This window comes from Eubalaena glacialis, chromosome 13 (assembly GCF_028564815.1).
Source record: "Eubalaena glacialis isolate mEubGla1 chromosome 13, mEubGla1.1.hap2.+ XY, whole genome shotgun sequence".
Taxonomy (NCBI): Eukaryota; Metazoa; Chordata; class Mammalia; order Artiodactyla; family Balaenidae; genus Eubalaena; species Eubalaena glacialis.
Window position 1 is genome coordinate 57,132,225 of NC_083728.1, and position 26,185 is coordinate 57,158,409.

A 26,185-nucleotide genomic window follows, 5' to 3' on the forward strand; every position below is an offset into this window, starting at 1 on the left:
GCCGCGATAGTGAGAGGCCCGCGCACCGCGATGAAGAGTGGCCCCCGCTTGCCACAACTAGAGAAAGCCCTTGCACAGAAACGAAGACCCAACACAGCCATAAATAAATAAAAATAAATTTTAAAAAAATTATTAAAAAAAAAAAAAAAAAAAAAAAAAGCTTGCTCCAGACTTACCTGGTGGCGCAGTGGTTAAGAATCTGCCTGCCAATGCAGGGGACACGGGTTCAAGCCCTGGTCCGGGAAGATCCCACATGCCGCGAACCAACAAAGACCGTGTGCCACAACTACTGAGCCTGTTCTCTGGAGCCCGTGAGCCACAACTACTGACCCCACGCGCCACAGCTACTGAAGCCCCTGTGCCTAGAGCCCACAGCTACTGAAGCCCATGTGCCTAGAGCCCATGCTCCACAACAAGAGAAGCCACCACAATGAGAAGCCTGCGCACCGCAACAAAGAGTAGCCCCCTGCTAGCCACAACTAGAGAAAGCCCAATGCAGCCAAAAATAAATAAATAAATAAATAAAATTTTTAAAAAAATTTTATTTATTTATTTACTTATTTATGGCTGTGTTGGGTCTTCGTTTCTGTGCGAGGGCTTTCTCTAGTTGTGGCAAGCGGGGGCCACTCTTCATCGCGGTGCGCGGGCCTCTCACTGTCGCGGCCTCTCTTGTTGCGGAGCACAGGCTCCAGACGCGCAGGCTCAGTAATTGTGGCTCACGGGCCCAGCCGCTCCGCGGCATGTGGGATCCTCCCAGACCAGGTCTCGAACCCGTGTGCCATGCATTGGCAGTCAGATTCTCAACCACTGCGCCACCAGGGAAGCCCAATTAATTTTTTAAAAAGATTCTTATAATTAAAAAACAAAACAAAACAAAACCTTGCTCCTCGGGACTTCCCTGGTGGTCCAGTGGTTAAGAATCCGCCTTCCAATGCAGGGGATGTGGGTTTGATCCCTGGTCAGGGAACTAAGATCCTACATGCCACGGGGCAACTAAGCCTGCACACCACAACTACTGAGCCCGAGTGCTCTAGAGCCCGCGTGACACAACTGGAGAGAAGCCTGCCTGTGTGCTCTGGAGCCCGCGTGCCACAACTAGAGAGTCTGCATGCCACAACTAGAGAGCTTGCGTGCTCTGGAGCTGTGCGCCACAACTAGAAAGAAGCCTGCGTGCCGCAACTAAAGACCCCACATGCCACAACGAAGACCCGAAGCAGCCAAATAAATAAATAAATAAATTACTTAAAAAAAAAAAAGCTTGCTCCTCAATTTGGGACATGAGTATCCTCAGGAATAGTGAGATAATGTGCCAGAAGGCACGAATCTGATTTTGAAGAGGGGCTCTCTAACTCTGACACCCTTCAACTCCAAGCCCCAACCTCTAACACCTGCTTGTCTTCAGCCCTCCCTCACCATCTCCAACATTCTGCAAACCGTCCTGCCAATGCTTGGACCCCCTGACTCCCCTGGACAGAGTCAGGGTTTCTTCCTCCTCGTCCTGTTGTACCACAAGTCTTATCACTGTTGGTTCTTTCTCAGAACTAGACTGGAATCCCAGACAGGGGTTTTGCCTTTTCATTTCTGTACTTCAGTTATAGTGACTATCCTTCCATCCATCTGAGCATCCATCCACTCATGTACTTCCTTGTTCCAGAAAGTGTTAAAGTTACCTCAATAGTTGGCAAATAAAAGGCATTCACTAAATATCTGTAAATTAATGAGCATCCTGGGACAGAAGCTGGTAGGAAGAGTGGGGTGTAGGCACTGCTGTCAAGAGCTCTAAGGACAACAGGGTCATCCCAGACTGTGGGGGGACAGAAATTCTGCCTTCCCCATCTGATGAACTCTCTTGGGGCAGGAAGCCTGGACATGCTGGCTAGGATGAAAGCTCAAACCATTTAGAGGTTCTTAATTTCTATGTGGCATGTGTAGCCCAGGAAATTAGAAATAAGACTGATTTAAATAAGCATATTGAAATTCACACACCATTATACATATTCTCCTTTATATTTGTCTCCTTGAGAAATAAGGCATTTATTCTAATGATGTTAGCATTGCTCAAAACACTTTGACATTTCCCCTTTGAATCTGTTTTCAGAGTCAAACGCACAACATCCTTCAAATCTGTCTCATTAACTTAGTCTTGAGGTTTCGATACGATTAGTACTGTCAAGCTTGATAACCTTTTCCACCAGACAAATCCAACTGTCTTTTAGAAATTTTCCCAGACCAAATTTACCCTTAGAGGATGAAGATTTTCTATCATTGATGTTATTAAATATACTAAAAATAGTCTATTAGTATTAATAAAATATTAAAAATAAGAAACCATAGTACTCTCCTCAAAAGAAAAAAAAAAGTAATTGAAGAGTGACACTACTGCCCTGTGGTAAGAACAGACCATGGTTGTGTCCCCATTAATTTACAACAAAGAAGCCAGAGCAATCCTTTTAGAACTTAGATAATGTCACTGCCCTGCTCCCCCTTTCCTACAAAGTAAAAGCCAGCATTCTTTTATCAGTAAGCCCTTCTCGATCACCTCCATTTCTTCTCTGACCTCCACTCCTCCTCCTGCCCTGCTCTATCAGATCCAGCCACACTGGCCTCAGGGCCTTTGCACTGGCTGGTCCCTCTGCCTGGTGTGCTCTTTCCCCATTGTTAACCCCCTCACTGCCTCACCGCGTCTTTGCTCAAATGTTGCCCTCCCAGTGAGGCCTACCTGACCACCCTATGTAAACAGCAACCTGCCCTACACACACCATGGCATTCTAGACCCTCCTGACCCTGTTTCTCTTTTACTTCTCAAGCATTTCATAATTCATGGATGTGCTATCTTTATTGTTCATTCTCTGTCTCCCCCCTGCTAGGATGTGAGCTCCATGAGCAGGAGAGATATTTGTGTTTTGTCACTGGACCCAGAACAGTGCCCAGCACACAGCATGTGCACAGTAGACGAGAGCTCAACAAGAACAAATCAATGAGTGTCGTATCACCTCCCATGATACTGCTTTTAAGGAGACAACATTCCTGCAGTAGATGAGCAAGATCCAACACACTTATATTTTAAAAGTCTTGTTATTTTATATCATATCTCATAGTAATTTTACTTTTAAAAATTCTGATAAGTTTGGTCAAAGACAAGATTACTTTATAGTTCTCAGTCACTATTAATGCTTCGTTATTGACCAGTAGAGTGAACTTATGTTTAAAATGATACCTACTATATTTATATCTTCTTGAGATTTTGAAGGATTATTCACTTCTGGGAATTCTGTACTCTTCTGCAGTGTTGGGCTGATCTTTCTATCTGCACTACAAAGCACTCTGAGGATGCTTAAGGGCACCAACCCCTCATCTCCCCAAACCTGCTTCCCTGATTTCATGCTGGAACAGCTTTAAACCCTTTAACAACCACTAACAATTATGAACTAATGATACTATATATATGTTCTCCACTCTCTAGTGCTGTTACTTGAATGCAATAAAATTAAATTTATTTTTTAAATAGTCAATAATTTAGGTTATCCAATCAATAGCAATGAGCTCTCAAAATCATCACAAGGGATGATGCTTTAAAAATGAGTCTGCTTTTTCACATTTCTTTTGTAAAGATATCAAAGATATAGCTCATTGTAAGTTTTTCAAAGTCATATGAAGCAGTTTTTCACTTTTAATTCAAATGAAATCCAAGCTTCATTTTCATTCTTAAACACACTGCACAAATATTGGAATACATGATGTAGTCATTTCCAAAGGGATAAAAAATTTCAGATAGCTTTTTACCTGGATTAGTTGTAATAATGGTTTTTGAGATTACAGTTGCTGTCATGCAGTTCCGAAACTTGTCAAAACTTATTCTTACATCTGAGGCAAATATTACTGTTTGGGAAAAAAGCCATTTTAAAATTATTACACAGGGGGATAAAAAAATGACAAATATTGAACACAATCATTGAAGTATGATACCTGTTTCTCGTGGCACCCAGCTCTGTGCAAGTAGAATAGATTCATTATCCCAACTGCATGCGTTAAAAAAGAAGTGATAAAAACCAAATACATTAGAAAAAAACTGGCAGTGACCACATTATTTACCAGAAAAAGGATGTCTTAATTGATGAGGTTAATAATCCCCCATACGGTCCAAGGCACAGTTAAGGATTTTGGCTTCTCCTGCATTTTGCAGGGCTACACTCCCTATTTCACAGAAAATTTAACACCTATGAAAATCATTCCTTTCAGCACCATTCATCTCTAACAACTTCTGCTCCTTCAATTCCTTCTTTTCCTATCACCCAGGTCACTCCAGGCTAGTTAGAACTGAGTGACTACAAGTTTAAAAATTTTGAAGTCACTCTTTCATGCCATTAAGGGAGGGCCCCACCATGGATAAACTGCTCGGGGGACTTGATAGGTTGAAGCCCTGTTTCAAATTACGTGCTTTCTTTAGTACCCAGGCATCTGGAGTCTAAACAATACCATGTTATACCCTGTGATGCTTCAGGATGTAGCCCTGCCCCACATCTGGGAGGCCCATAGAACCCAGCCTGTGACAATGCTTGCTTTTCTACCATCTTTCCATGGCTTGGCTCCAGGGTACCACCCAAGGAATCACAGAAAGTCTGGCTTGTTCTTTATCAATGAGACTTAGTAAATGACGATTTGTTACAAAACAGAGTACAATAATAAACAAGTTACAGTAGAGTCCATCTATGAAATCCCATGCCATCTAAAGATCTCATTTTAAGGTAATCATAGACTGTAATGACTCAACATACAAGAGAAAGGTTTATTTTTTAAATACCATTTCTCTATCATTACTCCTCTCCGGATATGAAATCCATCATCTCCTGATGAAATTAAAATGTCTGACTTGGTGATAATAGCACAGATTTCACAGTTTGGAACAGATGTGGGAAGTTACCATATCATTGCAAAAGAAGACTCTGTCTCATCATAGAGTTTAACTTCACACCTCTGGCCTTTTCTTCGGTCTGAAGTTGTAAAGTATTTTGGCTCTCCAACCTTAGAAATTGAAGAAAATCATTATTTTTCTTCACCTAGAGTTGTAGAGGTACTTAAATGTTTGTTGATGGAAATACTCAAATGTTTACCTTTTAAACAACAAATTAGAAATATCAAAATAGCTAGAATCACTAATATATATTTGATGATTTAACAGCATCTTTTATCTCTGAACTAGGTGTATTTAAGTTGTAAGTCACACACTTTGATTGAAGAGAGATACAGATATGTGTGCTTTAAGTCAAGACTGTGGGATCTTTTCAACATGTCAGAACAAATGCTCCATGACAAGTCCCTGGGTGGCATCTATGTGGACTCATTGAGGGTAGAAAGTACATTTTCAATATCTATGTATCCCCATGGCTTAGCGCAGGGCCTGGCACGGAGTTCATGTGACTGGATGAATTCATCTCTCTGGGCCTCAGTGTCCTCGTCTTGCTAGCCCAGGTATGGATAGTGATACCTCCTTTGCTGCCTTCCTAGGGACAAGCTAGTGAGAATCGAATGAGGGATACATGGGAATGTGCTTTGATATACCGTCTGATTCAGTCCACACTGTGGTGTAAGAGGATCATGGAGGTGGAGGTGAACTCAGGGGCCCTTCTGTGCCCTCAGGGAGTTCTCACATGGAACAGCAGCACCTCTGATGGCCACACAGCAATGGCCCAAGCATGAACAGTCAGCTGCCCCCTATGCCACTGTCACCCATGCATCTATTGTCAGGGCTGAGCTCCTTGGGAAGAAGCTGAAGAAAGAGTCACAGCTGCCTGCAGAAGAGAGCATCTAGAAAGAAAGTCAGAGGAAAGGACAGCCAGAGTATGAGAGAGGCCTACCATATCACAGCATGCAAGAAAACTGTATGAAAAGGAGTTTTAAAGTGAAGAGACCTAAGTAGAGGCGAGAAGGAAGAAAACAGGTTAAATAAAAACGTAAAGATAAGGAAATGTAAGAGGGATGGAAGCAAAATGGGAGAAAAAAGGCATGAAAATAAAAGAAATAATATAATCCTATGAAAGGTGGTACTAGACTCAAGGGGTGGAGGCAGGAAGGGGGACATGGAAAAAGCTGTTGCAGGTTTTATATTCATACTGAGTTTTAGAAAATCCTTACTACATTGTAATATAATGGCATTATATGGAATTTCAGGGAAATTGAGAGATCATATCCTGCCTTTAAGTAAGATTGAACCTAAGTTGCCCAGAAAGGAATTTTTCCCATTTTTCAAGACTGTCATATCGGGTATTTATTCCTCCATCCTGAATGATACTGAGTGCTCACTGTGTGGCAGGCACTGTGCTGTGCTGGGCTGGGCTGGGCTGGGCTGGGCTGGGCTGGGGAACAACGCAGGCAGGCCTCTGTTGGCCTGTCATGGGGATAGTCGACACTCAGTCATTTAATATGGAAACGCAATTAGCAATTACTTACAACATTAACTGTAAGTACCCAAATATATTTCCCTTTTTTTTGTCTTCTTATTATCATCATTCTGTATATTGAAAATTGTTCTTGCCCCTTTATTTATGTACTTTATTTTGTGAAAATTTGCTCCCTGCCAAGTGAATTCTAGTCTGTCCAATGGAGTTCAAAACTTGCTGCAATAATTGGGTAAGAGGGAGATGTGGAAGCAAAGGATGGTGAGACGTTCCCCGGCACCCCATGGAGTGTCGTTCTGCCCTGCTTTTCAGCACCTGATGCTATGCATTAGCTCACAGGGCCCCTACTGCAGCACCGTGGGTTTCTCGCTCTCTCCCTCAACTCAGGACAGCTCTAGAACACGCACTGAATTGATTCCTTGATTTATTCAACCTAAGCCCCTTCGAAGAACTTCCTGGAGATCTTAAAGTCAATGAATTTACCCTTTCTATTTGTGCCTTTTGTTTAACTCAAGTACGAAAAGCTCTCATATAGTTAGCGGATCATTTATGACTGTGTACTGCATTTAACATTCAAATACAATTTTATTTTGCTACTCATTCACAGCTAAAATGCTGCTTTCCCTTTAATGAGAAGTGTTATTTTCTAAATTCAACGGAGGATGGATCAAGATACAGAGGAAATTTTACTCCAGTTGATTATTACTTTCCAAACACAAATAAAATGATAGAACTCCCCCCACCAAATTGAACTTGGCTTTGTTGGGGTTTTAACTTACCGACCTCACAGCTGCAAGGACATTAATAATTCTCCCATCAAGACTGTGTCCGTTTGCAACAATGTCACCCAATGAATAATAATCACAAGACTCTTTAACAGGTAAGTATATCAAAGAAAGTAGCTTCGCATCCACTTCATAACTGGAACAAACTTTTACCATTGAGTGATTCTCACTGAGCAATAGTTTATAATCGCTAAATTGTAAAAACACACACCAAAAGTTAATATCAAATTATTTTCTAATAGAAAAATACTTAAAAGTTCACAGTTAAACTTTGGTTGTAACTTAAACTATATTTTTAAAATTATAGTAAGAAGATTTATACTTTTCACTCTTAGAAACATTGAAAAGCTTTGTAAAATATTTTTTGTCTAAAATGTATTTTCATTAAGAAAATGTTTTAAAGACCAATTGTGTCTGAGTTTTAAGCACACTAATAGTCTGATCTTGCACAATACTCTGAGTTTCATTTCTTTCTCTGTAAAAAAAAGGGTGTAAAAGCACTCTAAAACATTGTGGGGTGGGGGGAGGGTGATTTCCACCCCTATGACACTGACTGCCCTGCCTATGTGCTTTCCTTACCTCTGTGGTGCTCTGTAGGAACAGATGCACAATATTTACACACTTGAGGTGCTCTTCCCCTTCCAGCCAATCAACTCCCAAGTGTCCTCCATGGAGCCTCTTTCTAGTCCTCTAATCCAGGACCCCCCCCGCCCCCCGCCTCCTCCCCCTGCTACTGCTTTAGGTGTTTCTCTCATCACTTCTTACCCAAACTACTGCTTGTCTCCTAAGCTTTGTTCCCCTACTGTCCGTCCTCCTCAGGTAGCCAAAGTGATCTTCCTAAACCACGAATATGAATATATTATTTCCCAGCTCAAAAGATCTTCTGGGCTAGCCATCACCAAAGCATGAAGTTGGTACAACAAGCAAAGCTGTCTGTGAAGTGTCTCTGCTTCTCTCTCGAGCTTCTCCTCCTGCTGTTCCCCTGCCTATATTCCAGCCACATCATATTCCTAGGCTATGAAACTGCCATTTTAGAGAAAAACGTAGTCAAACATCAACAGTTTCATAAGGTTTAAACTACTATTAACTGTTCTGGAAAAGGCCAGGAGGTTTCATGTTTGTTCCCTCTGCCAAGGATGCTCTTCCCTCCCTCCATTCATGTGTTCATTCCATAAACACTTACTGAGAGCCTATTATGTGCCAGACCCTAGTCTAGGCACAGGGGGTACAGTGGTGAGGAAGACACACAAGACCTATGATCTCACGGAGTTTACATGTGTGAGAGGGAGACAGATAAGAACAATTAATCAAATAATCCCAGATTGTGATCAGGGTTATGATGATACACATACCCTGTATACAGGACGAAGTCCTAGTAATGCATACTGCAAGAGCTACTACAGACAGAGCAGGTGGGGGAAGATCTAAGGAGGTGACATTTAAGCTGACACTTCAATGAGAAGAGCAAATAAGATTGTTCTTTGCAGAGGGAAGTGAACATGCAATGCTGTTAGTGCAGAATGAGCCCAGGATGTTCATAAAGTGGAGGACTCTTCATGTGGCTGCAGAGAAATGAGACCTATAAGATGAGGTCAGAAAAATGGGTGCAGGTGCATGTGTAGTAGAGACTTTTGTGCCCACCCAGAGCTCTTTACCAGCTACACCCTTCTCTCTCGAGATTTGCCCTCAGCCAGAAATACCTTTAAGCCTTCCCTCCTCCGCAGGAGTAGGGGGTGGACTTCAGCCAATAACTTGTAAATATAGGGTACAAAAGCCCAGGCCTCTTTCTTTAGGGTGGTACCACTTTGAGGTGCCACTCATGCTCCAGAGCTCCCATCTGGGTCAGGATGAGACTGGGCTCCTGCTGAACCTGCCTCTTTGCTCACCTTCCCCCCAATGCTATCCTTACAGGCTGCTTCTAAGGGCTCTCCCTCAACAAATCATCTGCACAAAAATCCTCCTCTGGGCTCTGCTTCCAGAGCTCTGGAACCTGAACTAAGATAGTAAGGCATGTGAAGAGAGTTATAAATTGAGATGAAAAAATAGATATATGACTTCCATGATTTACCTTTTCATTGTTCAGCTTTAATGTGACTAGAGTCAGATTTTTGTAATCTAAGAATGAGAATCAAAGTACTAAAAACAAAGCCATTTTTTATGTGATCCTATGTCAAAGTAAATTACTTCATAATCAAAGACAAATATTGTGAAGCAGAATTAAACTCCTAATTTTCAAACTAAAGTATACACTTTTAATAAGCTCTCTGTTAATCTGACATGCAAAAACTTATTAGTAATAATCATTCTGGCATAAACTTATTAGTAATAATCATTCTGGCATAAAGTAATAATCATTCTGACCTCTGTGTTAGATTTACCTAGGAGTTGCAGGGCTGAACTTTTCTTCTCTTTCTAATTCCTTTCTTTGGATCAGGGGATTTTCAATTATCACTAAAACAGAGGGGAAAATATGATGCTATTACAAAAAAGTAACAGGATAAATTTAAAAAATGAGTGTACATAACAATGAACATTACAATGTTATTTCTAATTTTGAGTTGGTGTTATGTATCCTTCACAATCATTTTCTTGTGGCACTTTGAGCAACAGAATCCTGGGGTATGACCAATCAATTTGATCTCAGATGACATTTCTTATACTTTGTGTTTAAATCCCAACATATGATCCACATTAATATTACTTTATTGAATTACAATCAGTTACACTGAACATTTGATTTGGTTACAACATGCCCTTCTATAAAATAAATTGATCTTCACCCAATTCACAGCTGTCCTCAAAAATAACAGTGGTAGTTAGAAAGAGCAATGCAAAATCTGGGTCCTGATTTGAGCCCCACAACTTATCAGCTTTATGACTTAACATTTTAGGGTTTCCATTTCCTATGGTCTATGTTAGACTTTTTTGTGCTCTATTTTGCTAATTCCTCACACAACCATCCCTCATTATTATCCCTCTTTCCAAATGAAGAAATTGAAGTTCACAGAGGTTAAATAACTTTCTTGAGGTATTATATCTAGAAAGTAGTAGAGTTGGAATTAGAACTGTTCTAATTCTATTTGTAATTCTAATTCAAAAATCTGTAATCTTTTTATTCTACCACACCAAAATCTTATTTACTTCTATAAGCATCATCAGATTTACACCTTTAAAATCCCTTATCTCATTCATCCTCACAACAACCATCAACATGGAACATAGGTTAATACCGAAATATATCTTTAGCTCTAGGTAACTAATGTTCTGGCATTCAACCAAGAAATGTTTTGCTTGTACTGCGCCCTGTGACCATTTGCAAAGTTTTTTGCCTTCATAGTCCATATGTTCAACTACCTTATTATTCAGTTAGAGAGATACTATATGTAATCCTGAAAGTTAATAATATGATTGGGTGCTGAGTAACTAGTATGGGTACTAGGCTGCTTGATTTGCAGGGTTAGAGAGGAGTAGTTTAATTGTCTGTGTTACCCTTTCCCTTCTTTTTTCTACCATGAAAGAGAGCTGGTATACATGCTTTCTTGTTTCTTGTATGAGGCTAGAGCTGTCATCTATTGAGTGACTAAGTTCTATACTTTATAACAGGCACACTATCTCATTTAACATTCACAAGAATCTATAGGGTGTTAATTCATAGTTGAGACCCAACAAGAAATTTTCTCAAAGCCACAATGTAATAAATGTTGGTACTTGGAATTGAATCCAGATCTACCTGTTCTCAAAGTCTTGTTCTTTTCAATATACTACACTGTACCATCAGAGGGCTATTGGGGTGGGTAGACGACATGAAAGATTTGGTATTTTAGGCTGAAGTTTCTTAAAATCCATTAAAAATTCAAATATCTTTTATCAAAATCTATTTAGCATCCCTATTATATGTTTACAGAAAGATAAATGATTAGAGCCACAAGAGGGACTGATGCAAAGTGAAATAGAAATAAACCAAAGATCATAGAGCTACTTAGAAAAATATGTGATTATCATGTTTGTATGTTTCAATTAAATGCTGAATACCTTGTGTTATACTCTTAACACTTGACTTTTTTCTGGTAAGGTTCTTGAGAATAAGAATTGTGTCTTATTTCATTTTGACTCCCTCAGTGTAGTTATCACAAACATATCATGGGAATAATACTGTAAGAGAAACAGTTTAAGAATCAATGCCAACTTACCACACTCGCCAACACGAAAGCCATCAGAAAGTGATCTGATGTAATCTTCCTTGCCCCACGATGTTGCATTTACAAAATGGGTTGTTGAATCACGAATGGTGAAACTGAAAGTGTACCTTTCTGATCCAATATCTAAGGGAAAACCAATGCTTTTATTTTTCAAATGAAAAGTTTTATTTTAACTTTGAACAAATATGATTATTTGATGCTAAAAACACTCAAACACATGGTGTAAAATATTATTTCAGATATAAATTATATAAGTTATGCTTTTATGAATTCTAAGCTGCCAAGGTAGATAACTCACCTCACTGTTACCCCTATGTTCCCTTTCCCCAGTTATCTGTATATTTGGAGGGAAATGACATGTAGGCTTGAACCATCCAGATATTAGCTTAGAGTCTCCATTTCTCTCTTACTGTTGTTTTAACCTAAGTCATAATTCAGATCTAAATTATTTCAAAACAAATAAATGTATGCTGCTAAAAGATACCACTAGGGATCAGCAAGTACTTTTTTTCCAAAATAAAATTTCTTTATTGTTTTGCTAATTAAAAAAGTAATATAAAACAGCGTGGTACTGGCACAAAAACAGACACATAGATCAATGGAACAGGATAGAGAGCCCAGAAATAAACCCACACACTTATGGTCAATTAATCTACAACAAAGGAGGCAAGAATCTACAATGGAGAAAAGACAGTCTCTTCAATAAGTGGTGCTGGGAAAACTGGACAGCTACACGTTAAAGAATGAAATTAGAACTCTCTAATACCATATACAAAATAAACTAAAAATGGATTAAAGACCCAAATGTAAGACCAGATACCATAAAACTCCTAGAGGAAAACATAGGTAGAACACTCTTTCACATAAATTGTGTCAATATTTTATTGGATCCATTCCTAAAACAAAGGCAATAAAAGCAAAAATAAACAAATGGAACCTAATTAAACCTAAACGCTTTTGCACAGCAAAGGAAACCATCAACAAAATGAAAAGACAAACTACTGAATGGGAGAAAATATTTGCAAATGATATAACCAATAAGGGGTTAATATGCAACATATATCAACAGCCCATACAACTCAACATCAAAAAAACTAACAACCCAATTTAAAAACTAGGTAGAAGAACTGAATAGACATTCTTCCAAAGAGGAAATGCAGATGGCCAACAGGCACATGAAAAGATGTTCAATATCACTAATTATCAGGGAAATACAAATCAAAACAACAATGAGCTATCACCTCACACCTGTCAGAATGGCTATCGTCAAAAAGAACACAAATAACAAACGCTGGCGAGAATGTACAAAGGGAAACTTGTACACTGTTGGTGGGAATGTAAATTGGTGCAGCCACTGTGCGAATCGGTATGGACGCATCTCAGAAAACTAAAAATAGAACTACCATATGACCCAGCGATTCCACTTCTGAGTATATATCTGAAGAAAACAAAAACACTAATTTGAAAAGATACATGCACCCCAATGTTCATAGCAGCATTATTTACAATCGCCAAGACATGAAAGCAACCTAAGTGTCCATCACCAGATGAATAAAGAAGTTGTGAGAGAGAGAGAGATATATATATACACACACACACACACACACATATATATATGCACAATGAAATTTTTACTCAGCCATAAAAAACAATGAAATGTTACCATTTGCAGCAGCATGGATAGACTTGGTGGGCATTATGCTAAGTGAAATAAGTCAGACGAAAGACAAATACTGTATGATATCATTTATATGTGGAATCTAAAAAATATAACAAACTAGTGAATATAACAAAAAAGCAGAATCACAGATAGTGGTTACCAGTGGGGAGAGGAAAGGGGGGAAGGGGGAAGGGGGGAAGGAGGGAAGGGGGGAAGGGGGAAGGGGGGAAGAGAGGAAGAGGGGAAGGGAGGAAGGGGAGAAGGGGGAGGGGCAATATAGGGGTAGGGGATTAAGAGGTACAAACTTCTAGGTACAAAATAAGCTACACGCGGAATACAGCAAGTATTTTATAATAACTATAATGAAATATAACTTTAAAACTGTAAATCACTATACTGTATACCTGTAAGTTCTATAACATTATATATCAACTATACTTCAATTTTAAAAGTTTTTAAAAAGTAATACAACCTAACATACAAATGCACATTATAGATATCTATTGAACTGTGATTAGTGCTTACCTTTGGGGTGGGGCTGGGATGGGAAAAGTTGAGGGTTAAATGAAGAATTTCTCTTTTTGACTCTATGACCTTCTGCATTGCTTGAATTTTTTATGACAGTATATTGATATGTGTAATGTTTTCTAAAGTCAGTAAGCATATCTTCTCCAAAAAAGGAATACTGTACAGACAATTATAAAAAATAGTCAGGGCTTCCCTGGTGGCGCGGTGGTTAAGAATCCGCCTGCCAATGCAGGCGACAAGGGTTCAAGCCCTGGTCCGGGAAGTTCCCACACGCCGCGGAGCAATGAAGCCCGTGCGCCACAACTACTGAGCCTGCGCTCTAGAGCCCAAAAGCCACAACTACTGAGTCCTCGTGCCCCAACTACTGAAGCCCGCGCGCCTAGAGCCCGTGCTCCGCAACAAGAGATGCCACCGCAATGAGAAGCCCACGCACCACAACGAAGAGTAGCCCCCGCTCACCGCAACTGGAGAAAGCAGGCACGCAGCAAGGAAGACCCAACGCAGCCAAAAATAAATAAAATAAAAAAAAATTAAAAAAAAAGAAGTCAAACACTACAGAAATGGTGCCCTACTCTCACCGTCTATTAGGTGAAAATTATATTTAATTGTTGTAATTTAAGCAAATATTTAAATATTGACCTTTTCTAATTCATATATTTCAAGTTATTCCTTTTACAGCTTAGAAAACAGAGATGCAGGATTTCTCAAACTATTCAAGTGGTAATTCTGATCTAATTAATTATGATGCAGTAAAGAGAAGACAAACGAGTATGAGTGGGAGATGACATATTTGCTATTTACCTCAAAATTAACAACAGAATATTATAAAAAATAAAATAAAAATAAAGGTACCTATCACTACACCATAAGTCAATTAACACAGCCACAATTAATTGTCTTCTTCTGTCAAAATTACTGGCTGGCTGACTAGAGCTCGGATTCCCTCAGGCTGTTTAGAAGGACTTATACTGTACCTTTTAATAAAAAGCATTGACACTTTAAAAGCTAATAATAGTGAATTGCTACTTTTGGCATTCTATAGTTTATCTCTGCATGTAAACTACAAAAGTTTGAGGGTCAGTTGATTTTTAGTCTCGGATTGTGTTTCCATAGTCCTAAAATTCTTGCACAGTTCAAGCAACTCAATAAGAACCACTAAAGCCAAACTTAACTGTATTTTCCACATGTGAAAGATGATTTTTTTCCACTGAATTGTCTGGTTCTTTGAGTAAATACATAGATACTGCTGCCATACTTCTCTCGCTCAACACTGTCACGACATATCCCTGCTGGAAAACCTTCCTCCTTATCACTTTCTGTCTTCTATGAAGATTAAACTGTGTACTTGTATCTCTTAGGCTGATATTGATAGTTAACATGGAGTTCTTACTGTGCCTTACACATCCTTCCATGTATGAGCTCATTTAATTCTCATCCCAGCTTTATTTACCCCGATTTCACAGCTGTACATAGAATAGATCTCAGATGACTCGGTGCTGAGCCCAGTCAAACTAGCTCCACGTCCATCCTTTCAGACACTTTGATAACTGAGGATGATGAGACTACATACAACATCTCTCTCTTACCTTTACACCGGGTTTTACAGAGTGGAGGTGCTCAATAAGTACTCGTTGATACACATTAATGAGTTGACCAATTTAGCTATTTTAGTACTGTATACACAGCTTTTAAAATTATGTTTTAGAGATATCAAATAAAATCATTAAGAATGATTTAAGGCCACACATGTGGCCTTAAATCAAGTACTTTACCATGCAATAGAGAACATGGCTGTTGCTCTTAGGGAGTTAAACAGGCATGAGAAATTTAATCACTTAAATATACTTTGTTGTAGTCATAAGCCACAGTTGATGAAAAATGGAGCAAAGAGTTAAATAGAACTCAGCTTTTTCTGTCTGGAAAGCCTTTGACATCTGTTTTTCCAATAACTATGCCGATTATTTTCTGAAAAACAAAAAGGTTATAGAAGATGAATATTAAACACAGATGGAGATGGTAAATTTAATTTCATGGACTTGTTATATTTTACTGACTCTAACAAACATTTTTAACTAGGAACCATTTAAATGTATTTATTCCAGACAAACATCTAAAACAACTTCATAAATGTTCAGCTCCACAAGGAGTAGTACAAAGTAATAAAACAGTTAACTGATATTACAAATATAATCATTTAATACTTAGTATGTTTCTACTTTATTTTCAATCATTAGGTGGAGCACAGTAACTGCCCTATGCTATCAGTCCTTACTGAATTCATTCAAAGCACATGTATAATGCAATTTAATTTGCCATGGTCTTCAAAGCTTTCTTTTATATAGGGTTTTCTAACAATCCACATAAAATTGCTTAGCTTCTTAATGCAAACATGCTGGACAGTGACATAAATTAGATTGTAACAAAACTTGCATATTGCTGCTAATAAATCTAAGCTCTGAAGTCCTAGATCTTAAACCTTAAAGATATTAACATCTTTAAAAATTTTAATGTTCTCTTCAGTGACAAAGAAAAATTAAGTATTTTTTAAATGCTTTAAGAAATAAAAATAACTACCTTCTTCTGAAAGGATGAATTTATATCACTAATTCTAGCAACTGATTTTAACCTTGCAATAATCTGTTACATTTAAAATACATTCAAGGACTTCCCTGGTGGTGCAGTGGTTAATAATCCGCCTGCCAATGCAGGGGACACAGGTTTGAGCCCTGGTCTGGGAAGTTCCCACACGCCACGGAGCAACTAAGCCGTGCACCACAACAAAGTGAGCCTGTGCTCTAGAGCCCACGAGCCACAACTCCTGAAGCCCGCATGCCTAGAGCCCGTGCTCCGCAACAAAGAGAAGCCACCACAGTGAGAAGCCCACGCACTGCAACGAAGAGTAACGCCCACTCGCTGCAGCTAGAGAAAGCCCGCGCACAAAAACGAGGACCCAACGCAGCCAAAATAAATCTGAAAAAAATATAAATAAAATACATTCAAGCTTTTAAGACTACCACATCCTAGCTGAGCTATTAGCTAGTCTTATTACATTTAGACACATTGCTATTATTTCTTTAAATTCCATATGCATGCAGATCTCACTGAATTTTGTTGGGAAAACAACTAATGGAAATATTGAGTAAGATTTTCTAACTGAAGAGGCAATTAGCAAATAGTTTACCTTTCAAGAAAAACTGTAACATCAATAATTATTTTTAACATTAATAAAGTTTAAATTGCAAATTATTGAAGTTATATGTAAATTTATCCCATTTTAAGAAATCTGATTTGCAAATTCCAAATGTAAACAGCAGACTGCTGGGGGTAGGAAAAGTAAGGCAGTATGATAATTGCTTTACAATGAGTTCTTCACCTTATAAGATGATTCCACCTAGATTTCTTTTAAATAAATAACAATCTTGGCATACTTGACATGACTGATTCCCCCAGAACCCCTTCCCCCAAAATGAATTTTCACATAATGATTTCAGAAATACATCTTTTGTGTACCTTTATGTCATAAAAGCAGCATAATAGCAAGTATTTCAGTATATAACTTGGACAATTTGACTAGAGAATAGATACTGCTGAACGACAATGTTTTAATTTTATAATGCTAAATTTGAGTACTTACTAAATATTTAGTTAAAATATAGTACAAGGGCTTTCCTGGTGGCGCAGTGGTTAAGAATCCGCCTGCCAATGCAGTGGACACGGGTTCGATCCCTGGTCCGGGAAGATCCCACATGCCGCAGAGCAACTAAGTCCGTGCACCGCAACTACTGAGCCTGCGCTCTAGAGCCTGCGAGCTACAACTTCTGAAGCCCATGTGCCTAGAGCCCGTGCTCTGCAACAACAGAAGCCACCATGATGAGAAGCCCACGCACCGCAACAAAGAGTAGCCCCACCTCGCAGCAAGTAGAGAAAGCCCCTGCAGCAACGAAGACCCAACGCAGCCAAAAATAAATAAATAAAATAAGATATAATACAAGTAAACTTTTGATAATTTTTAACAATCGCTAGTCATATCTACAATCTCCTAATCCGTAGACAAAAGAAAGACTAATTTTCATTTAGCTGGCATAAATACAAAGAAGTTTAGGAGTGTTTAATATCTAACAATCACTAATGCAGTGAGTATCTGTATACTTGTCAATTATACAAGCACGTGTTGAAACGAATCAATAATGTTGACATAATGTAATATTACCACCTAAAGTTTCAACAGAGATCAAATGAACCACTACACCGCTGAAACCTACCAGATTAGCCATATTTGGATGCAGGTCTGAAAGTGCAGTAAAGTTCTTTGATGCAATGGAGTTAGCCATTCTTTTACCTGCATATTAGAAAATATAATTTAGATGCATAAATTAAACAACTGAAATAAACCTTGAAAAATTCCAAGACTGAAAAAAGAATTTATTAGGAAGGTACTGGATATTCTACTCATTCTTTGGGAAAATTTTACGTTACAACAATGAAATGCAAGTTAGATTCAACCTGTAAAAAGCATGTTTCAAAATGTCCTTTTAAAGTTTTGAATGATATAGTTAGGTTTCAATTTTTAACTTTCACTTTTCAAAAAAATAATTTAGCAATATTTGAGCACCCTGCAAATTTAGTTTCAGATGAGAGATGATTCAATGGGACATTTGCAGTTTTAAATATTTATTACCATAAAGCCTACTTTAAAAAAACATAGCAAAACTCTATTGTAACCACCTTGAATCATGCATTTAGTTACACTGTGTAAGGGGATAGGTAGTACTTTATCCTCACCTCTGGATGGTAAGTAAGTTCCATCAGGGCAGAGGTAGCATCTTACAAATTTTTTGTATGTGCATTTCAATGCTACCTTGCACATAAAAAGCACTCAATAAACAAATAAATGAAATGGTGGCTTGTCCCTCCATATCATCACTAGAAAAGGTTTTAGTGTAATAACAACTGTCAGCTACACCAAACTAGCAGATTTACTGCATTTCACTTCATATTACGTGGCCTCTTTAACAGTGAATGCCCTCAGCTACAGGCTGCACTTTCAGGACATGTCGCATAATACAAGTTTCAGGAAGACTGTGGAGTTAGTCAAATATGATTATGAATTCCAGCGCCACTAGTTTGTAGCCAAATGTTTTGAATTACTGAGCTTTAATTTCCTCATCCACAAAATATGGATAATATCTACCCTACAGTGTTGTTGTGAGAATTCAAAATAATGTACGTAAGGTGCCTAGATGTTCACAGGCTCTTGACAGATGAGAACACTGCTTTTCATTCTTATCCAATGTAGCAGCTTCTGCATTCAAGCCAGAATAAACAATGGGGAATTAAGCAGCGTTAAGGTCCTACTTATTCTTCAGCCTAGTCTGATCTCGCTTACTATGCAATTTCAGTCTCTGAAATTCTTGACAAACCCTGATGGATTCATTCATTCATCCATCCACTCAACAAACATTTATTGAGAGCCTGTCAAGTGCTACACACTTGAGGTTAGAGAGGAAGAACTATTCAGTAGCCAGATTTTGTGTAAAAACACTATCCATCTACATATTGAGTTCTCCAAATTTTTACCCCTTAATATCTCTTGGTGGTTATTGACTTACAAGTGATATCACATGAACTCTTTCTACTATTATTTTCTACTATTATTATTCACTTTCTACTATTATTCACTTTCTACTATTCTACTATTCTACTATTATTCAAAATATATGGTGATATACCTTAGTGTCTGTCTACCAAAAAAATGACAACTTGCTTCTCTACATGGACATTTTGAGAAATACAAAATTAACATGAAATAAAGAGCTCAATATGGTGATACAGAGATTACACCATTCAACAGCAACTACTGTCCCTTCTACTTTCCAAATATATTTTAAATGTCTCCTTTTCTCCATCTCCAATGCCATCTCCTCAGCCCAAGGCTCAGTCATTCCTCATCTAGAGTACTGCAATTACCTGGTTTTTATACATAGTTTATTCATTCAACATGCATCGGTTGAGTATCTGATATGTATCAGTCCCTAAATCAGGATGGGGGGTGGCTCAGAGAGGAGCAACGAAAACAGAGGGCCAGACGTGGGACTAGATGTATACAGCCTCAAGGCCACTGACTCAGATACTTGATAAGGGTAAAAGGAAAGAAGAGGTGGTGGTGAAACTAGTCTGGTTAAGGTAACATGATGGCAATGTAACAGGTAATAGTTGTGGAGTGTCTACTATGAGGCTGACCCTATACTACAGACACTAGATACACCATGACCATCTCTGACAGCCCCCCAACCCAGGTCTCCCAAATTCCCTTCCCTGAGTTCTGTGCCCTCCTCCTACTTTTGAAGGGCTACCTCCCGCCTGGATCAGAGCCCAGCCTGGCCTGGCCCATTCCTCCCAGGGCCTTCCTGGTCCCTTGCTTTAGGTTTCATGAGGGCATGGTAGGGCCCAAGCCCCTCATGCTCCTACTTGCTAGAGCTTTCCTCCAGAGGACAAAGCTGCACTGCTTGGTCCTTACTCTCGTTGTGGCTCTGGAAAAAGAGAAGGGGACTCTGGACCCAGACAAGGAAGAGGCATTGCTAGCTGCTGGCTCTGACCCACAGGTCAGCTGAGGCTGTCAGTCAGACCCTTAGGGCAAACCCCACCAACTTTCTGATTTTGATGTCATGGTCTCAAATTCTGAGCAGGCCAGAGTGAGTCAGAGTCCTGGGCCCAGGATGGAGGAGTTGCGAGCAGAGGGCTGAAGGGGGCAATTCATAAACTTTGCTGACATTTTTCCAGGGCCAGGAAGGAGTGTGTGTGTTTGTGCCTCCTGTGTGTGCTTTCCATTCCTATCAGTACAACGATTATTCACGGAGGCCTGTGTGCCAGGTGCTGTGCTGGTGCCCTGGAGCTACCTCAGACCCTGCCAACAGAAAATTCCATTACCGGACTTCCCTGGTGGTCCAGTGGCTAAGACTCCAAATTCCCAATGCAGGGGGCCCGGGTTCGATCCCTGGTCAGGGAACTAGATCCCACATGCCTCAACTAAAGATCCCACATGCGGCAGCAAAGATCCCGAGAGCCACAACGAAGACCCAGAGCAGCCAAGTAAATAAATGTTAAAAAAAAAAAAAAAAAGAAAGAAAATTCCCTTACCATCCACTCTGTCATCATTAACCTTTCCTCTCTTTCACCGCCCAGATCCAAAACAATCCTTACCAAGTCCTGCCAATTCTCCCTAATTATCTCCTGAATCTGATCATTTCCCCCCATCTCCCTGACCTTACCACCCTCTGCTTCCACTCGTGCCTCCTCCATCTCTTCCCCACACAACTGAGAATTCTTTAAAAACTTAGATTGTCTCTCCCTTGCTTAAAACTCTTCCCAGTTGCACGCAGTTAAATCCAAACTCTGCTACAGTCTTGTAATGCCCAGCTGATCTGGCCTCTGCCCGTCTCCTCCTCATTTCACATTATTCCCTGCCTCCCACCCCCCCCACCCCCATTACCACTCTCCAGACACCGCGGCTGCTCTCCTTTCCACAGATGGGACCTGGGGCCTTGGTATACACAGTTCCCTCTTCCTTGAGCATCCTCTCCAATGCCACCCTCACATCTTTCCAAGACGGGATCTTCAGCATTCTTTGGATCTCAAAGAGAAGACTTTCCTACTACCCTCCTTCAAGTATCCCCCAGCCTCTATTCCCTCTCTTAGCATTCCTAATTCATAATTGTTGCTTGTGTGCTGTCTTTCTCCCTCATTACAGAGTGGGGTCTATGATGATAGGGCTGTGCCTTATCTTGCCCCCTTTTGTGTCCTACAGTGCCTAGTTTAGTGCATCATGCATAGGAGCTACTGGTTATTTGCTGACTAAATTAATGAATGAGTCCTAAAATCAACCTGATTTGTAATTTGAGAATAATATTGCTATAATTAACTTTTTGGATAAATAGAACTTTAGTTAACAGCTAATTTTACATTTATATCCAGCATTTAAATTATAGAAACAAGTACAGTTTATATCCTGCTATTCTAGATAAATAGAGCTTTCAAAGAGCTCAGCAATGATGGTCCTATAATTTGCTATTTTACTCTGTGCTGGGGCTACTACAGAGAAGTCCTCTTTATGTGGTTATTTCTGTACATGGAAATCCCCCCAAACTTTCATCACAAACCAAAGATTTTTTAACAGACTTTGACAAAATTGGTCATCTCTCACAGAGGGGAACAGTCGCTCAATTATCTTTATAAATCCAATTCAAAAAAGTAGATTTTACTCCTTTTACTGCTTCAATGGGAACTCAGCAAATTTTGCACTTTTTTTAAGTTTTTTTTTTTTTTTTCCCGGCCCCATCGTGCGGCTTGTGGGATTTTAGTTCCCCAACCAGGGAATGAACCAGGCCACGGCAGTGAAAAGGCCAAGTCCTAACCACTAGACCACCAGGGCACGCCCTGTAGTTTGAAATTCTAGAGAATGCTTGTTAGTAACCATTCAAGGTAGTTTCAAATTTTCTAACTAAAAGCTGTTTTGAAAAAAAGAATGAAGAAGAGAAAGAGAAAGAAAGAGGGAGGGAGGCAGGAAGGAAGGAAGGGAGGGAGGAAAGAAAGAGGAAACATGCATGACTTGCATTCAAATACCATTTCCCAAAGTTTGTCATTTCATGCCCTCCTCACACTTTTGCACCTTATAGATGAGAAGTCCAGCGCTTGGCAAACAGGGATTGAAAGCGGTCCCTTTGAAACTCTGAGGTGAAATGCGACTCTCCCTATTCACTCTATGTTTTAAAATGTATTCTGAAGATTCCAACTCTATGACATTCTAGAAAAAGCAAAACTATAGAGACAGCACACCATCTAAATTTGCGGGAGGGAGGGGTGAGTCGTGGGTAGGGAGTTTCCGAAGCAGTGAAACTGCTCTGAAGGATCCTGTAACCCTGTGTGTCCTTAGGCATCTGTCAAACCCACAGAATGTCCAACACCAAGCGCGAACCCTAACGTAAGCCAGTCGCTGGGGGGAATTCATTTTTGAGTCACTGCAGGACGTGGGTATATATCCCGCATGATTACACCCCCGCGTCTGCACTCGCCGCGCTCTACGCGGACGTCCACACTCTAAGGTGTTCTGCGTGTTTCTACGTGACTGTGTCCCCGCGTGTTTGGACTAGAAGCCGACGTCACCTGCCCACTTCGCATCCGGGCGTGTCCTACGAACCCTAACCCGCCGGCTTCCACCGCGCGGGGAGACGGGGGTGGCCCGAGGGTAGGCCAGGACTCGGGGCCAGGGGCTCAGAGGCGCGGGCCTCGCCTTCGCCACCACCCGCCAAGCGCGCGGGCAGCTGGGAGGGGAGGCCGCTCCCACCGCGGACGCCGCAGCCCTGAGATCCGCCCTCAGGAGCGGACGAGAGCCAGCCATCCGCCGCCCACAGCCGCGCGGGACCCACCGCCCGCCGCCACCAGGCTTCACCTCAGGCGTCCGCGCCAGCTTCTCCCGGGAGCGCTCGCTTAGCCGCTCCTCGCACCTGGACAGCGGTCCACCACACACAGGCCCCACCTGGCCGCTTCTCCACAGCGCGTTCAGCCCACAACCCAACGGCTCGACTACCGTCGCCCGAGGAACGCCGCGCGACCGTTAGCGCAGGCCCCGCCCCGCCTCGCGCTGGCCCCGCCCTCCCGAGAGCCGACTCCACCCACGCCGACTCTGCCCCGCCCCCGCCGACCTCAGACTTCGCCCCCGAATCCGCCCCTCCCCGCCCCTCCCCGCCCCACGAGCTCCGACTCCACCCACGCCCGGGCTCTGCTCCGACCCCCAGCTCCGACCCCACCCCCGCCCCGCCCCCGAACTCCGATTCCACACACGCCCTGACACCCCCAGAGTTCTAACTCCTATCCAGCCCCGCCCCTGCGCCCTGACTCCGCCCTCGGCCCTGCCCTGTTCTCTCGGGCCGCTTTGAGGGCCTTCGTCCTTCTGGAGTGCGGGTCCTGAGGAGCGAGACTCCGGGAGGCTGGGCGCGAGTGGTTCCCGTTTCTTTCCTTTCCCGGGGGCCCAAGCCTGTCCTCCAGACTCGAGGACCCTCCGGGGCGGGAGTCCGGGGTGCTAAGAACCAGGCGCCCAGGAAGATGCTGGGGATCTTTTCTGCTGAAACACGGCAGAAATGCAGGAGGCGTTGCTATAGAAAGTGCAGCAGCTGAATGCACACCTACAAACAAGTGCTAGTGAAACCGGGGAAATCTGGAAAAGACTGGGTGTGTCTACTTCAGTAACCTAGTTGTGAGCTTGCAGGATGTTCTGATTGGGGAGAAGTGGATCAAGTGTAGCAGGGATCTCTATTATTTCTTATACTGCGTGTGACTCTATCTCAAAAGAAGAGTGCATGGAAGAAAAGGGTGCATGATTGCTCATAAGGCTTTTAGAAGGGGAGTGGGTGCTGGATGCAGACCCTGTCACCTGATGGGGGAGTGTAAAGGAAGGCCAGGCTGCTAGAACAATAAAGATAAATACTGATGATGCTATTTATATCATTTCAGATATATACATATAGATATACACTATATGTATAATTTGATGTGCTAAATATTGAGCTTAGGTGAACCTGACAAAACATCGCTAGCTTTTTAGTTAGTACCATTTGGAAATCTTTTTAGTCTAATGACTTGTAAACTAATTTTTGTTAATAGAGTACTAATCAGGGGCAAATCAGTCAAGATCCAATAACAAAATCCTTTAAATTTGTCACCAACTACTGTCCACATGTAGCATTACTTAAATTATTGAGCTTCTTTCTTTAAAAGGAAAAACAACTTTGATACTTATTACACAACCATATACGACAAAAGAAAAATACAACATCAGGGGCAAGTCTTATGTAGTTATCAAAACATAGTGTTTTTTTATTTGTTTTTTTGTGGGTTTTTTGTGGGTTTTTTGTTTTTTTTTGTTTTTGGTTTTTTGGCAGGGCTGCACGGTTTCCAGGATCTTAGTTTCCTGACCAGGGATTGAACTCAGGCCCCAGCAGTGAGACCACCGAGTCCTAACCACTGGACAGCCAGGGAATTCCTTCCTTTGTTAGTTTTTAATTTCCTAAATAATAGTGGAAAGGAAAATGAAGTACCTGCATTCCCACCATTTAAAATTTAATAGAGAAAGCTTTAAAATTTTTTCCATATTCCTTTCCAGTCTTTGTCTTTACAAGAACATGCGTTGATCTTCCCTAAAGATTTTAAGTCAATTCTAAAGAAAAAAAAAAAGGTATAGAAATAGTTTGCATGCACTTTTCCTTTGAGCCTCAGTGGGGGAATAATAGTTTAAATTTTTGTTTGTATTTTTTCGTATTTTAGCAAATTAATTTTTGCTGAAAGCTAAGATTAAGCAAGCATAGTCAGCCTCACCAGGATACAACAGGCTTTTCATAAGACATGCTGCTTCAAAACACAAGCCTGAAAGAGTGGGATTGTTTGATGTTAATAATGAAATTGGGACCCCCCCCCCTCATTGCATAAAGCATTCATTTCTTCCATTTTTATAGCAATTCTGTGAATTTGCTTTGTTCTTCACAATAGAATTAACAATACATTTTGGATGGATGTGAACAGAAGCAAGGACAGGGAATGCCTAGCCTTGCCACTTGATGTAGAAGTCGAGGGTGAGTGAACAAAGGTCAGCACTGAAATAGCTTGTGTGTCTGGCTAAAGAAATGGCGTGAGGCTACACCCGTCACCTCCCCGGAGCATGCCAGCTGTCAGACCATCAAGGAGCATGTCACAAAGGCGTGACAGGGAAAACATGTAGTAATCAACTTCACACGTACTAATTGGTGGGGAAAAAATTGACAATTCTTTTAATGAATTACAAGACCACCTTTTATTTATTCAACAACAAAATAACTTTTCTAAAGTTGGTCCAGTGATTACAATATCCCTCCCAGGAGCTGAAATACAGGCAACTTAATTATTAGTCTCACTCTCCACTCTTCCGTCTGTAATGGGACCAGCCAACATTTAAACAGATTGTACAACAAGGACCTACTGTATAGCATGGGGAAATGTACTCAGTATTTTGTAATAACCTATAAGGGAAAAGAACCTGAAAGAAAAATATATGTATATATATAACTGAATCACTTTGCTGTACACCTGAAACTAACACAACATTGTAAATTAACTATACTTCAACTAAAAAAAAAAGAAAGAAAATCAATTAACCATAAAAAAAAACACAGATGTAGATGCACTAGCATTTACAGATATTTGTGTAAATTTTTGCAAAATTTTTCTGAAGAGAAGCGAAGTAACCCGTGAATGGGGTTGGAAAAACTAAATGTGGAAATTGGGTTTAGGGGCAAAATGGAACAATTGAAGAGCTATTGGAGCACATGAGAGGCATTTGGGGGGAGCCAGATTCAGGAAAATTTGAAGTTGCATCGGAAAAGAGAGCGTTCATAAAAACACAAAGCAGTAGCAACTCCGGAGTAACCTGAGGACCACGAACCCAGGAATGTTCCCTGCAAACTGCTGAGTCAGGATTCAGGAGCTGTGGGAAGAACAGATTCCTTCTCAAGTCCGAGGGGCTCAAACTACAACAACAAAAACTTGATTTGTTCCCCGAGCACAGTAACTGAGAGGGGAAACTGTAAACGTTGG

General features: G+C 40.7%; 1 protein-coding gene across 1 annotated transcript in view; it reads right to left on the bottom strand.

The window, feature by feature from the left end:
* MEIOB (meiosis specific with OB-fold) overlaps positions 1-23,123 on the bottom strand; it is a 31,549-nt gene extending 8,426 nt beyond the window's left edge. The window contains exons 1-9 of the mRNA XM_061208975.1: positions 23,013-23,123; positions 17,830-17,906; positions 15,475-15,532; positions 11,371-11,502; positions 9,559-9,631; positions 7,175-7,370; positions 4,922-5,022; positions 3,967-4,019; positions 3,784-3,879 (exon numbers count right to left, since the gene is read on the bottom strand). Coding sequence (XP_061064958.1) covers positions 3,784-3,879; positions 3,967-4,019; positions 4,922-5,022; positions 7,175-7,370; positions 9,559-9,631; positions 11,371-11,502; positions 15,475-15,532; positions 17,830-17,898 — 778 coding nt within the window. The 5' untranslated portion in view covers positions 17,899-17,906; positions 23,013-23,123. The remainder of the gene's footprint in view (positions 1-3,783; positions 3,880-3,966; positions 4,020-4,921; positions 5,023-7,174; positions 7,371-9,558; positions 9,632-11,370; positions 11,503-15,474; positions 15,533-17,829; positions 17,907-23,012) is intronic.
* Positions 23,124-26,185: the final 3,062 nt, after the last annotated feature.